This window comes from Elephantulus edwardii, unplaced genomic scaffold, assembly GCF_000299155.1.
Source record: "Elephantulus edwardii isolate Elephantulus edwardi_28Jun2011 unplaced genomic scaffold, EleEdw1.0 scaffold00090, whole genome shotgun sequence".
Classification (NCBI taxonomy): Eukaryota; Metazoa; Chordata; class Mammalia; order Macroscelidea; family Macroscelididae; genus Elephantulus; species Elephantulus edwardii.
The window spans coordinates 497,254-512,229 of record NW_006399840.1 but is presented as its reverse complement, the minus strand read 5'-3'; the positions used below and the strand labels follow the sequence as shown (position 1 = coordinate 512,229).

Genomic DNA, 14,976 nt, shown 5'->3' with positions numbered 1-14,976 from the left:
ACTCGGAGCTGACCCTCCACTCCGGGCTGACCCTCCACTCCGGGCTGACCCTCCATTCGGAGCTGACCTTCCACTCCGGGCTGACCCTCCACTCGGAGCTGACCCTCCACTCGGAGCTGACCCTCCATTCGGAGCTGACCCTCCACTTGGAGCTGACCCTCCACTCCGAGTTGACCCTCCACTGAGTTTCCAGAGCTTTAAATTTCAGGGGAGGAGACGGCTCATCTTTCTCCTGTGGAGCAGCTCGTGGATTCACGCACCCTGTAGAGACACAGGGTTTGGGATGGCACTGTAACTCCCTACAGACAGACCACCAGAGCTCCCTTAGCTTAGATAAGAGGTAATTAGTAATAATTGGTGCAGAATGGAAAAAAAAAACCAACGGAAAAAAAAAACAACTCATAACAAGTGACTATGCTTGTCAAGTTTCCTTCCTGGTTAATTGATTGTTATGTGCCGTCAGGTCAGAACTGACTCAGAGCTGACCCTCCAGTGGGTTTTCAGAGGCTATTGATCACACGAGGGGAGATTGTCCACCTTTCTCCTTGAGAAGAGCTGGTGGATTCAAACAGCCTGGCTTTGGGTTGGCGGCACAACTCCTTAACCCTATGCCACTGGAGCTCTCTGTTAATTAATTAGCCCTCTCCAATATCCCCCATAAGGAAGCTCCTTGTTGATTATATATCATTGTTGTGTACCGTCAAGTTGGAACCACTCATAGCTGACCCTCTGGTGGGTTTTCATTGCATGGGAGGATTGCCCATCCTTCTCTTGCAGAGCACCTGGTGGACTTGAACTGTGTGCATTCAGGAGTTCAGTACAGCCTCTTGCCAGTATACCACCATAGTCTTCACCCTTTAAGGGAGCACTTGTGGCTTAGTGGTAAGGAGTTGTACTGCCAATCCAAAGACACACAGTTCAAAACCACCAGCTGTTCCATGAGAGAAAGAGAAACAGTCTTTTCCTGTGTGGTTTACTGCTTCTGAAAACCACTGGAGGATCAGCTATGAGTTGCTTCCTACATGACAGGAGAAAGATGGGAAGTCTCCTCCTGTGCAATTTACTGCTTCTAAAAACCCGTTGAGGGTCTGCTATGAATGTGTTCCCACTCTATGGCACATAACAACAATAATAAAGGTTTTTAAGAACTTAAAATCTACATTGGTGCCATCATGTCAGTTCCAACTAATAGAGACCCGCGTACAACAGAACAAATCCGGCCTGGTCCTGCACCATCCTCACGTCTCTGCTGGGCTTCAGCCTGTTGTTCAGCCACATGTCATTAATCTCCGTAGGAGTTTTCCTCTTTTTTCCAAGCATAACGCCTTTCTACTAGTAATAAGTTCACTTGACTCTATTTTACTCCTTTTTTGGAAGAGCAGGATATATATATAGAGAAAACCTCAACACAGATTAATTTTGACTTCAGACTAAAGATGGTTAACACCAGTGTTTACTAATTACAAACATGCAGTGCTTTCCTAGAGCTTCCTTCCTATCTGGTTCTTGCGAGCTCTGGCGGCCTAGTGCTAAGAGGCTGTGCTGTCGGCCGAAAGCACACAATTCGAATCCACCAGCTGCTCCTCAGGACAAAGGTGGACAATTGCCTGTGCAACTTCCTGCCTCTGAAAACCTGCTGGAGGGTCAGCTGTGGGTCGGTTCTGACTCGATGGTACATAACAACAGTAAAATGAACATGTATCTTGTTCCACTAAATCTTTGTTCAACCTTGCTATTTGCATTTTAAAATTATGATGAGGTATTATTGGCATGACAAGAGTCCAGAATAAGAGTTGCATAGTAAAGTGGACTGGGGGAGAGGGGGGGACAGGGCATTGGTTCTGTATAACAAAGAAAGAATTTTTTTTCCAAAGAAAAAAGTGAACTTTGGGGTGCGTAGGGGCAGGGAGGAAAATGTGCAAAAATGAATGGATGGAAATCCAAGTTCTCTATAAACTTTCATTAAAATCTCAGTAAATTGGCGAGCTCTGGTAGCCTAGTGGCAAGAAGCTGCACTGCAATCCTGGAGGTGTGCGATTCACCACCAGATGCTCTGCTGGAGAAGGAGGAACAATCCCCTCCTGTACCAGTCAGATCTGATTTGACGGTACACACACACAAATGAAAAAAACAAAAAACTCAGTAAATAAATAAAAAAAAATCAGCCACCCAGTTAACTTGAGTAAAGGTCCCTGGTTACCAATGATTCATTTAAAAATTAGATGAATACCCTATGATAAAAGAAATAAGAGTCATTGATTTGAAATTATTTATATAAAAGTTTATTTCATTATTACAGTGCGGTGTAGACTGACCACTCTTGACAGAAATAAACTCACTCTTGAAGAGTGTCTACCCCGTCCCACTGTGGGTCTTGATGTTTTTAACTAAAGGGATGTTCACAACTTGCATGCCTGTGTTAGCTGTTAAAAGCAGTTGTCACAGAGCATCTCATCACTCATGTTTGAAATGCCAGGATGCATAATTGATGAGAGCTGACCTTGTTGCTTTCAAGGATGTCTGTAACTATGATCCTCTTGTTTCCCTTCCTCTTTTCTTTTCAGGATGATGAGACTGATGTCTCTGAAGAGGTGAAAGAGGCTTTGGTAAGTGACAAGCCAGTGAGGCATGTCTCCTGAGAGCTCAGCCTTGCTCTGTGCTTATAATTTTAAGAGAGGAAAAAGTAAACCCTATGCACATTTCTCTGTGAACTTAGGACCATGTTGGGTCAAGGAAGAGTTTAGAGATGGACTTCCTCTGAGAAACATGGCAGTTGGTGATGCAATTTTCTTATGTAACAATACCTGTGCTCTTGAGCACATTTCTTTTGCTTTTTTCTCCATTGAAAAGTCTGATTCTAACTTTTCTGATGAAGGGGGGGGGGGAAATCCCAGGCTCCCATAAGCATCTCAAAAATGTGAAAGCCACTGAACTGAGACATTATCCGCTTCGTTCCTGTTGATCATGTGCTGCTTCCAGAAATGATCCCATATCAGCCAGTTATTTTTGATACAATGACTTTGTGTATCCTTTCTATCTCCTTTTGATGCTTCCTGGATCATTTGAAATTTTGCCCATAGCATTGTATTGTTGTGGAGTGACTGGAGGGCTTGAACAACTGACCTTTTAGCTGGCAGCCAAGTGCATAACCACCAAGCTCTTTGGGGGGTGTAGATGAGGGCTGGGGATATACATACCGTTTCATCTGTAAAAGGAATTATGACCAGGACCGTCTTGGAAACATGGAATATTTTTCTTTTTTTTCTTTCTCATACTTTTATCGGTTTACATACAGTGATCCATATACATTGTGTTTCATGCATGTCAATTTTTATTTATACAGTCTTGCATTTATATTGTGCTTCATTCAAGAACATTGTGCTTTATGAAAGAACTCATACACATTTTATTCTAATTAATTACTATTGATCCATGCCTATCATTACCCTATCTTATCAAGTCCCTATTGAATCTTTCCAATTCCTTCACTCCCTCCATCTGCCCACTAACTTTTGTTATCGCAGTTATTTCCCTCTTTCCCCTTACTCTTCCCCCTTCACCTTCTATACATTTTACACACCTTGCTCAGTTATCCTTCTATTTTTACATAATTGTCTTATGCAGTATTTGTCCTTAAGAGACTAAGTTGTTTTCTTCAGGATAAGGCAGGGAGCCGGGTGGCCTAGTGGTAAGAAGTTGTGCTGCAACCCCAAAGGCACAGAGCTGCAGTCAGCCAGCCACCATGGAATATCTTCTGTCAGTGGAAATCTTTGTCTTTACATTTCTAAACTACTTGGAAAAAATGTTGAAAAATTGTAGCCTAATGTACCAAAAAACAAAAATTAAGAAAATTGTCTCCAGGTGGGACTTCACAGAGAATGTCATTTAAAAGTAAAGACTTTCTGATTGGTGAGGAAAAGCAGCCTGTTGAGGATTGACATGCGAGTCGTTTGTCAGGCTGAAAAATATTCCCCTCCTCCCGGTACTTGCAGCCATTGTTTATCGGACGTCACACAGACTCCTGTGTGCATCTCAGGGAAGCATAAAAGGCCTCTTGTCTCTAGACTGGTGATTTTGCATTTATGCAGAGAAGTCAGAGTAGATATTTACGTCTAGTTGTTCCAAGTCAGAGTTGGTCCAAGTTGGAGTCATTTCCCAGCCCATCCAGCACTGGAGAATGGAAGACTGGTTTGGATTAGGCATAAGATGAGGCATCCTTTTTGGAAAAGCCTTCTGTTTGTTTGCATTATCACTTTCATTTATTTTGGTCAGACTGTTAACGGTTTTCCTTGTCTTGAACCCTTTTGCTGACTCATGCGAGCATGATGCCGTTATCTATGGGTCCACAGCACAGCCTACCTGGTCCTGGCCCAGTTTTCACTGCTGCAGTTCTACAGCTCCAAGTCCGCCCACCGGGCAGCAGAATTGGGGCAGGCAGACTAGCTGAGCCGGCCCAAGGATGCGTTGTTAGGTGTCGCCGTGAGGCGGTAGGCTTAGGGTCACAGCAGTCTTGTCTTTTATGTTGTTTGGGGTTTTGATTCTGTAAAATGAATGATCTCTATTGTCTTGGTCACATCAAACTCCTATTATGTTTTTGACTTGCTCTTTAAGAGTGACGGGTCTATTCTTTTTAAAGCTAACTCAGCTCAAGACCCCGAAATCCAGTTTTTTAAACTAAGCTAAAATTTACAAGCAATGAAATGAACAGATCTTTATTGAATCATTTTAGGCGCTTTGACAGCTCTGTGCATGGGTATGACCACCACCCAAATCAAGATAAAGACTTTTCTGTCACCTTAGAAAGTTCCCTAGTGCCCCTATTCAATTTCCTGTTGCAAGAGACACCATAGGTTAGTTCTTTTGTTTGTTCTTGAGCTTCATATATATGGAACCATGCAGTAGTAATAAAAAATTTTAAGAGTATAAAAGAAACACCAATGCTTATTATCTGTATCTTATGCCTCTAGTCAAAGTGAAAATGATTCCAAACATGTAATTATCTTTTTCCTTCTTAAAGATGTCCCAAGGAGATTTTTAATCTCTGTCCTATATATCTGTAATAATAGTGTGGTTAAAGATTTTTCTGTTGTTTAACTGGATTATCTGTTAACTGCTATTATTCATTATCTGTTTTCTTTCTTTTTCTTTTTTAATCTAATGTTCTTAGGATAGGAAAAAGGGAAGTCTGGTGGTGTAGGCTATAGAGATGCCCTGCTAACACAGCAGCCAAGGCTCTTTCTGGTGGCTTGAATCCACCAGCCTCTCTGAGGGAGAAAGACTTTATAGCCTTGGAAACCAGCTGGAGGGTCAGCTATGAATGAGAAAGCAACACAAACCAGAAAAAAAAGGAGCTGCTGTTGTTATGTGCCTAAGTCAGAACTGACTCACAGCTGACTTTCTCATTGGTTTTAAGAGGCTATAAATTGCACAGGGAGAGTCATCCATCTTTCTCCATGGAACAACTGATAGATTCGAACCGCCTGCCTTTGGATTGGCAGGGCACCTCTTTTACCCAGTAGGCCACCAGAGCTCCCCCAGAGGTTGAGCCTCTCTAGTGGCTTGAACCTACCAGCCACTCTGGAGGAGAAAGATGGCAAGTCTCCTCCTGTGGTATTAACTAACAGACTCCAAAACCCAGTGGGGTTATGCAGGGTCAGCTATGAGTCAGAACCTTCTTGACTTAACAGCAATGAGTTTGAGCTTTTGAAGTTAGAAATGTAGCAAACTTTATACACACACACACACACACACACATAGAATTTATGACCAAGAGTGACTCTGATATTTATTAACAGTAGAGTATGTGTAAGATAGAGAAGAAACAGCATATACAGTGCTGGCAACACTGAGGAACACCACTTGAAAGGTTTGAGACTTTCCTTAAACCTTGTGTGGAACATAGTTTTAGTCAAAACCCATCCTTCCTTGATAAATTCATGAGCCAGTGAGACTGACAGTGAATGAATAATTAGAAGTCTTAGCAGCTCTTTGACAGATGTGTTTAAAGCAAATCTGTTTAGTCATCCTGATAATGTATGTGACAGATAGTTTCTGAAACTCTTAATATATTCTCTGTCTAAGTGAAAAAGAATCTGAATCTTAATATGAAGAAGAGTAATATTCTAGTCAGACCACAAAATGTTTTATATTCAGGAGTGTGGATATTGTTGTTGCGTGCTTGGCCAGTAGTAACTGCTCAGAATTTTTGTTCTGGAAGGCAAATACACGGGCACTAGGCAGAAGATAGTGGCTATTTGAATTCTTTTCATCTTTCTACCCACATCTTTGACCGGTCTTTTTTTCTCTTAACATGGGGCTTTGTCTACTGTCTTCTGTTATCTTCCCTGGGTAACAAAGATGACTCTTTTGCAGCTGACTTCTCCAAGACAATCCTGTGGTATCATTGACTTTATCACTAGAGGGCACAAGTGGTCAACAGAAAAGACAGTGAACACGTGTCGCCTTAAAGCAGCAGAGCAAAAGACAAATTGCTTTAGGTTTAAACCAATTTTTTTAAGCACTCAGTTCAATGTAGTCAAGTTAACTGATCTCAACTTTTGATATTTTATAATTAAAAGGTAATTTATAGGTAATTTGATTTAGAAACCTTATTCTACAGAAAATGAGACATAGGCCTAGAGACGTGAAGAAATGCTTAGAGGGTCATAGAAACACTCTTACTATGAAGCCCCTGTGTTCTGCTTTAAAAACCCTTTTTATTAAGTTGCAATGAAGCAGACTCCAAATTTGGGTTTCTATCCTTTTCTAGTCCCTACGTATCTGTTTGATTCCCCGCCCCCCCCCCCAACTCAGCAGACTACATATTCAAATTGTCTCGTTAGTAGCATCTGACCTCCTTAAGTTAAGGACCATCTTAAAGAACAACTTAAAAACCTACTCAGAGCATCAGGAAACATGAGTGGAACACAGACATTCTGCCTCATCCTTGATAGATATGGATGGTTTTTTTTCTATCAAGAACAAAGAATTTCCATTCTTTAGTTGGGAAAATGATTGTTTCGTTGAGTTTTTCCTCTTCATTTTTTAAATTGGTTTTCATATAATAATTCATTTACATTGCACTTTATTCATGTACATTGTGGAGGTTTTAAAATTTATATATTGGTTTGCATACAAAATTGATGTGTTTCACACATTCCTTTTTTCACATTGTGTTTCATATGATCATTCCTATACTTTGTGTTTTATAGAATCAGTCACCATTGATTTATGCCCACTATTACCCCTTCTTTACATCCCCCTACCAAATCTTTCCTTATTCCTTCACCCCTCCCTCCACCCACCAAACTCTAAGACTCTGATTTCCTCCTCTCCCCACCTTCAGCCCCTCTGCCCCCTCCGCTTCCCCCTTTGGAGTTTTATACACATCTTACTAGTTAGTCTTCGATATTTACAATAATGGTTTTATGCAGTATTTGTCCTTATGAGACTGAGTGAGTTCACTCAGCATAATGGTCTCCAGCCTCTCCTATGTTGTATACTGTTTTTCAAAATTATTGCTCCTGAGTGCTATACAGCATTCCACTGTGTGAGTGTACCACATTTTTTCAGTCTGTTTTTTATAAACAGTTGGCCTGTTTCCATTATCTTGCCATTGTGAATAACATTGCTATCAACATCAATTTACAAATCTCCATTTGTATCTCAGTTCTATTTTCCTTAGAGCCTATTCCTAGCAGTGGAATAGCTGGGTCATATGAAATGACTTTGTTCAACTTTTTAAGGAAATGTCAAACTGCCTTCCAGAGTAGTAGTACCGTTTTACATCCCACCAACAGTGTATTAGAGTTGTAAATTGTGTTTTATACAAATTGTGTTTCTTTCATTTATATTGTGTGTCATATAATAATTCATATTCATTGTATTTTATATCATTAATTACTGTTGATCTAAGCCTATTAGCACCCCATCTTTTTCAAGTCCCCACTGACTCTTTCCTGTTTCTTCACACCTAAATCCCCCCAATCTGCCCACGAAACTTTACTGTCCTAGTGATTTCCACCCTCCCCCTTTTTCTGTCCCCCTCCCCCGTTCCCTTTTCTCTTCAGGACATTTGTACATGTCTAACTAATTATCCTTCTATTTTATAATAAAGAGTCTTATGCAGTACTTGTCCTTATGAGACTGAGTTACTTCACACTCAGCATAATGTTCTCTAATCTCTCCCATGTTGTAGAGTATTTTATAGACTTGTTATTCCTTCATGCTGCGTGGTATTCTGTTGTGTGAATGTACCACAATTTCTCAATCCGTTCATTTGTTGATGGACATTTGGGCCGTTTCCATATTCTTGCTCTTGTGAGTAGTGCTACTATGAACATAGGTATAGATATGTCTCAGTTCTAATTTCCTTGTAGTATATTACTAGCAGTGCAACAGCTGGATCTTATGAGATTTCTTTGTTCAGTTTTTTTATGAAATTCCAAACTGCCTCCCAGAATGGTTATGACATTTTACAATCCACCAGCAGAGAGTTCCAATCTCTCCCCATTGTCGCCAACATTTGTTACTTACTCTCCTATTAACTTTGCTACTGGGGTGAAATAGTATCTTGTCGTTTTGGTTTGCATCTTTTTGATTGGGATTTCTTTTTTTCTTTCACTATTTGTTAGGTAAATTTTATTTCCTTTTTTATTTTGAAAAAATTTTTATTATACTACAAATACATTGTTTTCCAGATTTTGAGCATTTCTTCATGTGTCTGTTGGCCATCTGAACGTTTTGTTTTTCTAAGTCCCTGTTGCTTGTAGGTAAATCAGAACCTTTTCAATCTGAGCATCACTGAATCTTGACCCTCAAAGTTAGCAGTGTATCCATCCAAATCTAGTGGATTACTAATCATCCTTCAAAGTGCACTGGTAAAGGAGATTTTCTTAAAGAATTACCAATTATGAATATCTGTCTTTGATAACCAGTAGCATCCTAGTGGATATATCTGTTGTAAAAGTACTTCCAGAACAATTAAATGTCAAACTAAATAAAAAGAAAAACTGGAATTTGCTTGTAAACCTTGGCTTGAAAGAGAGAGGTTTTTATTCTAGAAGTATAAAATATGAATGCTGTTCAGAAGTGAAGAAGATAAGATGTCAGCATACTTACTTGGGACATGTCATTGGGAAAACCAGTCACTAGGAAAAGGTAATCATTTTTGGTAGAAGGTCAATGAGATTAAGAAAAACCCTGAATGAGATAGATTGACACTATAGCCACAGTCTCTTCAAACATACCCACAGTCAGTCACAAAGATAATGCAAGAGTGGGCGACATTACATTCGGTTACATGAAACATGTTGGCACCTATCAACACAACAAATTCAATATGCTTGGTTGACATCCATGTGGAAATTGACAGAGGGTATTTGGATTTAGGCAAGAGGATTCTGGAGTTAAGACGCGAGATCCAGGTTGGCTTTATAAACTTGATTTTCAGTAAACACATTAACTATATTCCAACCATGAGAATGGATGTGACCCCCGAGAGAGAGAGGAATGGCCCAGAGGCAGTGAGAGCTCTCCAGAGTGAGAGTGAGAAGTGAGGAGAAGAATCAGCAAAGGAAAGAGTGGTGTCCTAGCATTGAGACAGCGAGTACGCAGCACCCCCCCCTTTAAAAACATGTCTAACAAAAATGCTCACAAAGCCATGGGCATCATTCTTTCCCTCAACTCATAAGAATGTTAACCATGCTGCTGGAGCCATGCAGTGGTGGGGAGCTGGTGTCCCAGGGCATCTTCTGACATCCTTTGACAAAGTTGTCCAGCCACCTCTCTGCACAGAGCACTTTAAAGTCCAAAAGTTCAGAAGACCATCCCTGTTCTATCCAGGGGATTTGACTGGTTAATTGTGCCTGCAAATGATTTTTTTAAAGTGCGTTTATCTCTAAGTCCTCTTTGTCTTACCTAATTTCCCTCAGTTTTATTACATATTTTAACAACTAGAACTTCCATTTAAGTCAAAAAGATAGTTTCTTTGAACAACTGTATTTCTAGGTATAATTGAATTATGAAAATCTGTCTTAACTGTGTGGTATCTAAAATGGCAATTAAAGACTTTCAATTTTGGAGCTCAAGGAAACCTTAAAGTTCAACGAGTAAGTGTTCTTATATTAAAAATCATTAAGGAGCCATATTTAATTTCTAATCACTAAATTAATAATTTTAAGGCATCACTGAGGGATATTAAGTATGCCCAAAACCATACAGTTATATTCCTAGTCTTAGCTGTTTTACTGTCTACAGTTGAATCCTTATTACATGCTTTATGTCATATATTATTAAGGCAAATGTTGTAGCATAATGGTTAAGAGTACAAACTCAGAAAATAGACTCCCTGGGTTCCAGCCTTACCTCTGCCACTTAACTTTGGTGGATTAATTTCTTAACCTCCCTGTGCCTTAGTTGGGATAATGTGTTAGTACACTTCAATAGTTGGAAGTTACTGAGACCCAATTCCAACTATTTTCCAAGTCAGATGCGATATTGGTTACCCATGGTGGACAGTGTTTGGTGGAGGTCCTCATTAAAACAATCTTGAAAGCAGGAGTGGCGTCCAATTCCAAAATAGCTTGCCTCCAGAAACCCTATGAACTTGGGGAAACGATGAAATTTATACAAGTGTTCAGGTCTTTTGTTCACAGGGTCACTATGAGTCGTCTATGACTCGATGGCACTTAACAACAGTAACATAGCAAGAGCTCAGTGGCCTAGTGGATAGATAGTGATACTACCAAGCCAAAGGAGGGTAACTTTAATTTGTGGCCCTCAGGCTTGCATTTAATTATTTTTGGTCAGACATTCTTCTAAGTGGTATAGCACTGGTCTGTCCATTTGCTGTACAGAGGTAATCCATGGTTACTGTGATGCTGAACACTGTGACACTGATGTGTCAAATGCGAGAATGGTTACCCATGGTGGACAGTGTTTCGTGGAGCTTCCCGATGTAAACAAGCTTGGAAGCAGGAGTGGCGTCCACTTCTGAAATAGCTTGCCTCCGGAACCCCTGTGAACTTGGAGAAACGATGTAAGGTATACAAGTGTTCAGGTCTTCATTCATAGGCTCACTATGAGTCGTCTACGACTCGACAGCACTTAAAAACAACAACAACAACATAGGCTTCTCAGTCTGGATAAGAATAACATTTTTAAAAATATTTCCATTAACTTTAGAATTGTATCATTTTCATTGTTTATTAAATTGTCCTTAAAGAATAATTTATTTGAAAAATAACCCAGACTCCTCTCTAATTCCAGCATGGAAATGTCTGTGTTCTGACACATACTTGAAGAATTTTGAGAAATAAATTTTTATAGGGGCTTCTGAAGTAGAGGTAATAAATGGATAAAGGGTAAAGAACAGTTATTAAATATTTCAGATTTTGTTTGGAATCCTTTGAGGAGCTGATCAGATCAAGTCCCTCCACATCCCTTTGTCATTCAAGGAGCCTTTTCCTTTTTGTGCCTAAATCACTCCTCTAGTTTCTGCTCCTCTGCCAGTTTATCTGAGCATTCTCATTTCATAGTTCTTTACTGTAGTCCCTCGTCCTCGTTCTTTGAATAAACAGCAGTCCTTCTTCTTTGCTTTAATTGTTTTCAGTGTAGCTCCTGGCTGTTTGTTGGATGTTTCCCTCTCTCTTCCACAGTATTTTTCAGTTTTTGTGAAGCCCTTTTATCTACTGGAGGACATCCAGCTATTTTCCGTTCATGCAGGCTCGTTGCTGTGCTCCTTTTAGGTAAAATCCTAGGTCTGTTTTGCTTTTCCCTCACTCCGGTGCCTGATTGCCTAATATGGTAAGGTATGTCCCAGACAAGACTGCACTGTTGAGCTTAGAACAGCCGCTTGACTACATTTACAGCCATGGTAGGTGAGCCCTCAGAATCAGTTATTTATGTGGTAAAGTAATATTTTTAACAGTATATTCTATAAGAGCCCCAGCATTTTTTCTTTTAACAGTGACACAATAACAAAATACAGATTTTGAGGTGTTTTTTTTTTACCCTCTCCTCTGTCTTTGTCTTCATGCAGATAAGGTAAGAAGGAAAAGGGTAGTTAGCTTGTCCTCAGAATAGAGGGGTTTTTAAGGAGTTTGAGAAATTGCTCACATGATAATGCGTATAAAGGTATATGAAGTTAAGAACAGGTTTAATATTGTAGTCTGTTCTAAGCAGCTCACTGACAGCTGCTTCCGGGAGCTGGCGGTCATCCCACCTGAAAATCAAGTGTCTGCATTTGCACAGTTGATGACTGACAATGGACAGTCCGCATGAAGGAGATCAAGTTAGAGAGTGTGTGTTAGAGAGTCTTCTGTTCAATGTGAACTGAAGACTCTTGTCTCGGGGTTGACTCCACCTTAGCCAGGAAGGATCTGTCCTTCACTGTACATTGACTTTGGCTCAGCAACAGCAGTTTCTTAAAATACTGCAGATTCTGTGACTTGCTATATATGGGTCATACTTGTGCCTTCCTCAAGCCCAAGCTGTATAAACCATCTGAAGTTTCTTTTGGAATCTTCCTTTTAAGGTCTCTCTTAATTTTGGGTCATGTTGTTGCCCAGGAAATCTTAGTAATCAAAGCTCACAAATATTCCTTTGAGACCCTGTAATTTTTAGACTCACTGTCCCATTAAACCAGTGCTTTACCCAGAAATCTTTTTTTAAGATCGACTAGATAGATCTTCAAGGTATATGGGCTTTTCACAAGCATCTTACCCAGAGACACAGAAGGTTTATCAGCTCTAAGGATAGCACGGTTAACCTCCTGACTCTTTCTTAACAATTTCTTCTTTTGCTTCCTGCTGCCTTCAAGGTATTAATTTGCACTGGTGACCCTATGCTCCTTTGTTGAACAGGGATACATTCAAAATTCTGCTTGATGATTGTAAAATATATCACTTAAAAACTAGAGCATACTCAAAACATAAAGCAGCAGTTCTCTAAAGCAGCTTTAAAAAACAGAAGCATTTCTGGAGGGTATAGAATATGCCTTGAAAATAAAAAAAATTAAAAAAAATGGAGAGTACAGTGCGTGCGTTTAATCATCATCGGCCAGAGATGCTGAATAACGTCCCTTAAGTCACTTAACTTTTGACTGTCCACCTGGATAGTCATGGAAATGAAAGCCTATCTATTACCTGAGTCCAGTGTCACAATTAACTTTACGTATAAGCTCATTTTCTCCCCTGAAAGTTCAACTGCCATATAAATTGGAGGGAAACTGTACATAGTTTTATACATCATTGATGCCAGTGCCTTTTGTATAATGACAGCGTTATACAACTCATTCTACCACTCTGCATTTGACCTCTTCCTTTACAATGATTCCATTTATGGTGGGTCCAAGACTCTATTTCTGATGTCACTAAGACCAAATATTTATGCATTGAAATGCATATTTTAGGATAAATTACTTTCATTTCTTATTCATATTATATTTAAACTAAGTTTTACATCTGAATTTTATTTCAGGGTATAAAAGTGGGATATTAGAAAATATTTTATTTAAAAGAGATTTCTGCTATAAACCAGAAAATACTATTTCTACACTGTTGAGAAGAAATAACTACTAATATTCCTCATGTTTTTCCAAAGCTTGGGGGCAGGGGGAATTCAAAATCATTTGTAAGAAAAGAATCATTTGCAAATTGAGCCTTCCCGGGACCCCTTCATTACCTTGATGACAGTTTCCCAAGGCTGTCTTCAAAGCACTTGAGTTCAACTCTTTTATCAAAATAGTCAGTCCTCTGATGCCTTTGATCATAGAGAACCTCCAGCAATAATTGTTGCCCTTTCAGTCTGAGTCTAAGGGTTACCTTGGTTACGAAAGTATACATTTCTTCACTTGATAGCATGGCTGGATAGCCTTAACCATGGTTTAGGCTTAGCAAATATCAGTGTTGTAGCCCCATGATTGAGGTAGAAAGCTTAGTATGAGATTTGCTGTTCTTTTGAGTAAATGATGTGTTTGTGGATTTGCTCTGGCAGAAATGTGGAACCTGAGGCACTTAACAGAGGTTGTTTTTGAAAGTACCCTTGGTCATCCCTGAAAGCAAGGGTAGTTGAGGCAAGCATGTAAAGATACATGGTTATAAACCACTAGTTTTCATTTTTCTCCAGTCAGTCTCAGTTTTCAATCAGGTGAGTTTATGTGCCCATTTAGTACCTAGGCCTCTTTCCTAGAGAAGCCATAGTTTGTACCACAATACTTTTTAAGGTACACAGGTACCTTGAAAGTTCTTAGAGGTATACCTTAATAGGGTGGGTCGTTTTAAAAATGCTTGACTTTTTTATGCTTTTAAATGTGTGTGTTTTCTTCTACCTGAACTCTTACATCTCGCACATTATAAAATGCATTGACTACTGGGAGGATATAAGGGGCATTTTAAAAACTTATTTCAGATTAACACCTAAACATAGAATATTGGAGCTTGTGTTCTTGTTCTTGATCATTGTTGAGTCAGCCCTGACTGGTGGCTACCCGAAGCACAATGGGGCAAGATGTTGGCCTGCTGTCATCAGGAAGGATCCGACCGTTGTGATCCATAAGGTTCACATAGATTGTTGCTGTTACCTGCCATTGACTCTACCAGGCCTTTGTTCCTAGTCCTCTTAGTTTGGCGGTTCCTCTGAAACCTGTTTGTTCACTGAATGATAAGTTGGTGTCTGTGTATTAGGTGCACTGGCTGAGAATTGAACCCTAATGTCACCCATAGAAGACAATGTCATGTCTGAGAGCTGGACAGTGAGTAAGGATGACAGAAGAAGAATCGAAGCCTTTGAGCTGTGGTGTTGGAGAGGAGTACAGATTATCCCATGGATGGCCAAAAGAACAGACTGATGTGTCTTGGAGAAAGCGCAGCCAGAGTGCTTCTTAGAGGCAGAGCGGACAAACATTTGTCTCACGTACTTTGGGCATGTTGCTTGGAGAGACTGTTCCTCAGAGAGGGACACTTGGAAAGGTGGAGG

General features: G+C 39.9%; 1 protein-coding gene across 2 annotated transcripts in view; it reads left to right on the top strand.

Moving 5' to 3' along the window:
* Window positions 1–14,976, top strand: part of LOC102845045 (protein phosphatase 1 regulatory subunit 12B-like) — a 121,754-nt gene that overhangs the window by 755 nt on the left and 106,023 nt on the right. For both annotated transcript variants that reach the window (XM_006890531.1, XM_006890530.1), the window contains exon 3: window positions 2,565–2,606. In XM_006890531.1, the coding sequence (XP_006890593.1) occupies window positions 2,565–2,606 (42 nt within the window). The remainder of the gene's footprint in view (window positions 1–2,564; window positions 2,607–14,976) is intronic.